The 7,146-nt window shown below is 49.8% G+C and overlaps 1 protein-coding gene across 1 annotated transcript; it reads right to left on the bottom strand.

Moving 5' to 3' along the window:
• Positions 1-3,462: 3,462 nt before the first annotated feature.
• On the bottom strand, positions 3,463-6,126 carry LOC126567525 (formin-J-like). The gene is made up of 3 exons (XM_050223745.1): positions 6,042-6,126; positions 5,893-5,968; positions 3,463-5,747 (listed from the first exon to the last, which is right to left on the bottom strand). The coding sequence occupies exons 2-3, from the start codon at positions 5,948-5,950 to the stop codon at positions 3,463-3,465; spliced, it is 2,343 nt and encodes a 780-aa protein (XP_050079702.1). The 5' UTR covers positions 5,951-5,968; positions 6,042-6,126.
• Between the last annotated feature and the right edge of the window lie 1,020 nt (positions 6,127-7,146).

Here is a 7,146-nt window from a genome sequence, read left to right as displayed (position 1 = left end):
GCCCCTCTGCACACTGCGCACTGCATTTCCGGGAGATGCACACTGTTGTTGCATCCCAACAAACACCCGGAGATTGACGGTTCGGCCTCTGCGGTAGATTGATTTCTCAATTGCACTTAGCTCTTTACAAGCATTTTCGATTCCCCGGCATGGTTGGGTTTTCGGGGTTGGTTTTTGTTCTATTTTTGTAGAACTAGTTTCAATAGACGGCTGCTGGCGTTGTTCCTGTTTATGGTTCGTTTGATAAATATTTAGTGCACTTTTTAATACACCTCGAGTAAGCCTCTTTCTCACCATTTCGGGATTGGTTCTCTCTAACTCTGACTGGTGGACTTCTAACTGTCGAAACCAATCACCCTCGATCATGACGACGCTGATGATGATGATGAGGGCGTTGATGATCCTCTTCAGAGAAGCTATCGATTGCTGACGGCATTCCAATCGTGCATTGACGGTTGAAGAGCTTGCCAACACGGCAACGGTCGGGTGTGGAAGCACTTTCAAGTATGCGTCCGTGTGGGCTGGGTGGTGGTTTTATGGGATGAAATGATGAATATGAAACAGGCACTGACGAACGGGTTATCGTTAATGCTGCATATCCTCATCATCACCTTTACACATCGTTCGATTCATTTCGTTGCTGAAGGACGGTAAAACAAACATTGCACCGTACGTTGCGGTCGACATGAAATACGTTTCGGACGTTACCTGTCTTGAACCGGGGCCGGCATGGCCCCGGGAGCAGCGTACAGTAACGTCCACCGAACGAGAAAGATCTCGTTCTTTCGATCATCGTTCAATTGAGATCGTAAACGTACGTCTGCGTCTTGCAGCAAGCTGCCCAGCTTGGAGCGAAACACAAACAGTCCCGTGCCCATCTGGACCAATCGGGCAGCCCAATATTCCAGCCACTCGAGTGTGATTGAGAATGCACTCGAAACGGACAGTAAGGCTCCTGACTTTTCGACCGTACCGGGGGCCACCTTACACGGGATGCATTTATCTTCCAACTTCTTCGTGTGTTCACTTTTGTTCACCCATCCACTTGGCCGGGTGGGTGCAATTCTTGGAACCTTCTGAGATGACTTTACACGTCTGCAGTGAGGGGAAGAGTAAGGAAAGATGGGGAAATGCAAATGCACTCTCATCAACACCGAAATGCCAAGGAATTCAAAATCAATAAATCACATTCTCAACGTACGATGATCGATTGACTGCTCGCAAAAGGCGTCCACAGTTGCATATGGGATGTTAGGTTCCCGACTGTTCCCATAAACATCTCATAAAACTCCCTCCTCCCCTTCCCCCCTCAAAAGGGCTATGTGTGTGTTCCCGTCTCTCGTGCTGGAGAAGAAAGTGACGAAGTGAAATTTTACATCGTCTTGCAATTTGATTATGATAATACCACGCTGTTGTGTGTGCTGTAGATATTGTGTTTTGTTTCCGGGGGTAAGTTTGCACCGGAGCAAATTGGATCTGCAGAAAACAATGGAGGGGAAGCGACTGGGGCAGCAGATTCTGGGCTGCACGCTACATCATATTCCGTCTGTGTTGGGTAATGGAGAATAATTGCGAAATGTTGTTGAACGATGTTTGATTAGGTCTTGTTTGAAGTATTTTCTGGAAAGACAGAGGCGTTAGTTCATCGTTTTTCTTGGGGGAATGAATTGGCAAGATACTCGATCAATTTTTGCAGCTTCTCTAAGCATGCTGTGTTATCTCCAACCAAACAAGAACACTTCTCCTCTGTTCTCCCTTCTTGCCGCACAGAAAGGCATGGTAGAACGACATTTTCTCCCAAATCAAATCTTTTCCATCGCACACCTTAAAAAGAACACCTCAGCCAGGATAAGATTGGTAATTTCATCTATTCCAGCGCAATCATCAACCCACGCGTCATTATTGACGTGTGTGCATGGATTGATTCAATATTAGGAAATCACCACTTGAAGCCCACCGCGTAGCACGAAGCGTACGCGGGCACGACGACCTGTCGCTCAAACCATTGGTGCGTTGGTTTTCCATTTCGCTTTTCCAACAAATACACCTGCGAAGGATGCGCAATCACATCAAGCGATCCCGCTCGCTCTGCTGTCTCTACGGTATCCAGCCTGCCCTGCCGACCTCAGTGAAAGGGGTCGGCCAGCAAAATCGACGCTCCATGTGAAGGTTTATTGGGAAAATATTTACTCTGGAACTGCTGTTCCTCGCAGGTTGACTCGCGAAGAAGACATTGGAGATGTTTGGATGGAGCACTGCGTAGGCACGCACAGCTTACACGCCTTTCTTCGCTGCCACGGCAACATCGAAGACATCTTTAATGACGTTCAAAAATCTCATTGACATACGATGACACATGCATGTCCCCGCGCTTCGTATTTTCGCTCAAAAGCCTTTAAGACAAACAACCACCCCCCAAAAGTGGTGTGTGTGTGTGTGTGTCTCTTCACACCTAGGCATTTGCACAATTTTTCGCTTTCCGTCCCACTGCGCACAATTTTTCATCCGCAATCTGATAACGGACTTGCCACCAGAGGAAAGGCGGCAAAGTGGGCGAATATTTGAAGCGAAATGATTTTTTTATTGAATTTCAAGCACACTTTACATAACTGCCAACGCTGGCAAGAATGCTTTCTGCCGAGCGAGCGCGTCCGTGTGGTTGTTGACAGCAATAAATTTACATTTCTCTACTCCAGTTACAGAGTGCCTTTGGGCACTCTTGAGAGGGTTTTTTGCTAGGGCCCAAAACTGGAATAAAAAAAAAAAACTAAAGGTCCAAAGAATGTATTGATTTTTGACTTGCTTTTGCACCGCGCAGGTAAACTAAACCAGTCTAGTACCAGTTTGAAAATTGTCTACCAAGTCCTTTACACCTTGACGTGCAAAGCGGACTCGTCAGGGTTAGGGTTTCAGGCTAAGTAAAGTTGGAGGTCATATTCCTTTTTTTGAGGTTACGTTTCTTATCGTGTTTTATTTAGCACAAGCAACGGAACTCTATTTGGACATTTGATTAGGCGTGATTAATCACACAGAACACACCAATGTGAAATATGCTTTTCCCCAGAAAAAAACACTGCATGAAAAGTGTCTTTCAAGATTTCCTCGACGGACCTACGGAAATCAATCACCCGGGAGATTGCGAGTTGCGTGTTGGATAATGCCTGACACGAACCTAAAATTCATTGCCGGCAAGAACTTCACCCCCTCCCCGTACGCGATCCTATTTTTTTTTTTTGTTGGAACTGTCACTCTCGCTTTTTTCTTTCGGAACATAATTAAACATTCAAACACGATAATAAGCGACGGGTTACGGTCAAAACTTTTTGTGTCCCGTGCTTGCGAGACTATTATTAGTAAATACAATATGACGTACATTTTGCTTGTTAAAATGTCGAACTTCGAGTTCGAGCACTCAGTTGCTCAGCTACGCACTAGCCCCTTACGCACTAGCTCCTGCGCCACTTAAAAGGCAGGCCCCAGTCCCTGCCTCCTCAGCTGCTGCTGCTGCCCATTAAGGACCGGGAACAGATTGGGCAAAATGTTGCCCAATGCTCCCTGGCCGAGCGGAAGACCCCCGAACGAACCACTTATACTGAACGCAAGCGGTCCCGCTGCAGAAGAGCTGGCCGAAGAGCTGCTACTAGACGCAGCTCCACTGGACGATGCTCCACTAGTAGCACCGCTAAAGGCGCCAGCATTAGCTCCACCCTGCTGTCCTTTGTTGAACGAGGACGATTGGCTAGAGGCCGACGAACCGGTCAAACCACCTGGACCGGTAAACGTGTTGGACATGGTGTTGCTGGTCGAACCCGACACCGACCCATCCTTGTTCGTCTGCAGGCTCTGGCTGGACGCACTGTTCTTGTTGCCCTGCACACCGTTCTCGTAGAACGTTTCCGAGTTTGTCTGCGCGTTGCTCGACTGCTGTCCGAATTGGTTTTGGTTGACCGAGGATGAGCCAGCGTTCGCTTGCTCCTTGTACTTATCCTTCTCCCGTATCGACATGGTGTTGGCGTTCGAGTTGGAAAGCTGCAGATTGCCGTTCTTGTCGAAGTTGGCCGACTGACTGTTGGCTTGATTCTGGCTACCAGAACCATGCGCAGTCTGGAAGCTTTGCTGCTGCGTGTTGGCCGCACTTAGCTGACCGGATGATCCATCCACCGCCACATTACCCGACGTACTGCCCGCTGCATTCTGGTTGAAGATACCGTGCTGATTTTGAACGGTTTGCGTTTGGCTCTGCGAGCCACTGCTCTGTTCGAACCCGTTCGCTACGTTTTGGGATTGACTTTGCGCACCGGCGTTTGAACCGCCGGAAGGATAGACAGAGGTGGGTGGATGTGAAGGATATTGTGGTGGTGGCGGCGGTTTGTTGTGAAAGTTCGAGAATCGATCGTCGTCTTCATCGTCCGGGAAGTAGATCGCATCCGTATCGCGGCGCACACGGCCCGGTGGTGGAGGTGTCACACCGAGCGATTCATACGTCCAGATCATCCCATCCTGGCCAAGATTTTGCAGGTTTAGTTCAGGTCTTTGGTTGTCCTGCTGGACCGGCGGCTGCTGAGGTGGTGGTGGAGGATTATTCGGCGCTTGCGGTTGGGCGGGTTGCTGCGGGAACTGTTGCGTTGGCGGTTGCTGAGGAGGTCGTTGAGGTCTCGGACCGAAGAAGTTTGGGAAACCAATGCCTTGTTGCTGTCCGGCGTTTAATGCACCCTGGGCAACTGTACCAGCCGAGTTGACGGCGGTATTTACCAGACCTCCGATTTGGTTGAATAGATTCGGGAAGAACTGACGCTTCCGGCGTGTTTGCGTGTCGTTGAACTCACCACGAATATCAATATCGTAAATTGCCTTGTCGTCGTCCTCATCTCCAGTCGTCACAGGTCCGCCTGCGGTTGGTGGTGGTGGTGGAGGTGCTACCGGTGGAGGATTGTTGTTGCCGGAAGTTGGTGGTGGTGGTGGTGGAGGTGGTGGTGCTACAGGAGGAAGATTGTTGTTGCCGGTTGCTGGTGGTGGTGGCGGAGGTGGTGCCACTGGAGGGATCTTTGGAGCCGACCAGCTGTTATCGGCTGGCGATGGTGGTGGAGGAGGTGCTGGATTTACACGTGGCGGATTAGGATCTACTGCTGGTGGAGGTGGTGGTGGCGGTCGCGTTGGTGGAGCTGGAGCAGGGGTTACGGCAGGAGCAATCGGTACTGGCCGGTCATACGAATTATCTTCGGGCGAATCTAAACCTTCGTTATCCCAATTGCCATTGGGTCTGTTATTACCGTGGTACCCATTCGGTCTACCACCATGATGATGGCCATGAGGATGATGGTGACCTTCATAGCCATAGCCAGGCTGATGGCCAGGCGGTGTAAATACAGCCTGCTGTCCAGGTGGGACAAATCCAAACGGCAAGCCTCCGATCGGTCCTGGTACAGCAAGCTGGCTGATGGTTTGAAACCCGTTGCGAATTGGTTGTGTCACGGCATTGAACGTCATCCCAATCTGTTGGTTAACGCTATCAAACACGGCAGCCGTATTCTTCGACACTGTCTCGAACAGGTTGGGCTGTGGGGCTCCAAACGGTTGCATGCCGTACCCATACTGTTGCATGCCGTAGTATGGGTTGAATCCAAAACCGGCTCCTCCAGGGAATCTCTGCTGCTGCTGCTGTCCGTATCCACGCGGCTGCCCGTAGTGCTCATCATCATCATAATCTCCGCTATGTTGCTGTCCGTAGCGACGATGACCGTTTGCACCTAAAAGCAAAAGAGGAACGCAATTTCACGCTATAGAACACGCACACTAGCAGGTCTTCGCTCTTGTGACACATGATTAGAATCGACAGCATAGCTTTGAACGTTACACGTACGCGTGTCACTGTATCTCAGCTTTTCTACGCACCTTTATTTGCGATCGCTAGTATTAGCAACGCACCCACAGCTACCGTACGTATCATCATCGTGTGGAGGAATAATGTCTGGAAAGTAAAGTATACAATATTAGCACAGCAATTCACACACCTTTTGCTCTCTATTGGCCAAAAGGTACACACCGCACACCGATGACGACGACTCGATGGAGAGAATTCGCTCTGTCCGGAAGACGGTACCACGCAGAACTGATCACTGCTGTCCGCTATCAACATCAACATCGCCCAGAGTCTCGACCAAAGCGTTGTCCAAATCATCCGCAAAGCAATCGGAATAGAACTGGTTTTTCCCTACCCGACCGGACCCACCGGACACCCGACATTGAAAACAACAAAAAGTCCGGGCCATTGAACATCGATTTTGCATCGGTCGTCGGACGGGTGGGAGCGAACGCCGGTGGGTCGTATGTCTTCAGCCGTCGTGGTAGTGCGTCTTCTTCGCGGCGGAACTGGTTTCGCTTTTCGCGTTCTCTGCACACCAACGAACCACCGCACAACACCGCGCTCACGGACGTACCAAAACAAGCGCCAAGGTCCGATGACGCAGCCACAATCCAACCGCACACACCGATCGTGCGAACGATGTTACGGTTGTTTCTTCGACAGACCCTGCTCTGCAGGCGTGTGCTACCGACCATACCAAACACGTTCAAGGGGGGGAATCCCAAGCAATCAAACTCCCGGCAAGGTTGTGTTGGGTTTTACTCACCGAATTTATCACTCGCGTTACTTTAGTAACGGGTCACCTTTTTGTCACCAGCAGAGAAGGCAGGTCGCAAAATGTTGCTCAGTTTAGGAAAGATTTCCGCCTAGCATAGCCACATTGGGAACTGGGCTTTGTCTTATCGTGCCGTAAGTCACCAGAAAAAGAAGATTTTAGATCTGCAAAAAAGGAATATGTTTAAAAAAAACTCAACCAGTTTGACAACATTCGAATTATGTGGCAAAATTCCCGAATTGGATCATTCACGCGGATTTTCTGTAGTAGCTTGTAGGGCAAGTACCTGATCTCTCCGGGATGTGATTAGCACAACCCGCGCAACGAGTTTCTGCTATGACAGTGAGAAGATGCTGCAGGTGGTTCGGGTGGGACTGGGAATTCCCTAGCGTTCCCCTTTCACGAATACTTGCTCGGTTGCAAGGTTGCGTTAACACAGATTCAACGTATGTGTGGCATGAAATGGCGTGAAAAGTACGCATCCCAGATCAACGCATACCCTACCGAT

Source organism: Anopheles maculipalpis, chromosome 2RL, assembly GCF_943734695.1.
Source record: "Anopheles maculipalpis chromosome 2RL, idAnoMacuDA_375_x, whole genome shotgun sequence".
Lineage (NCBI taxonomy): Eukaryota > Metazoa > Arthropoda > Insecta > Diptera > Culicidae > Anopheles > Anopheles maculipalpis.
The sequence above is the reverse complement of the archived record's forward strand: the minus strand, read 5'-3'. Positions and strand labels throughout refer to the sequence as shown.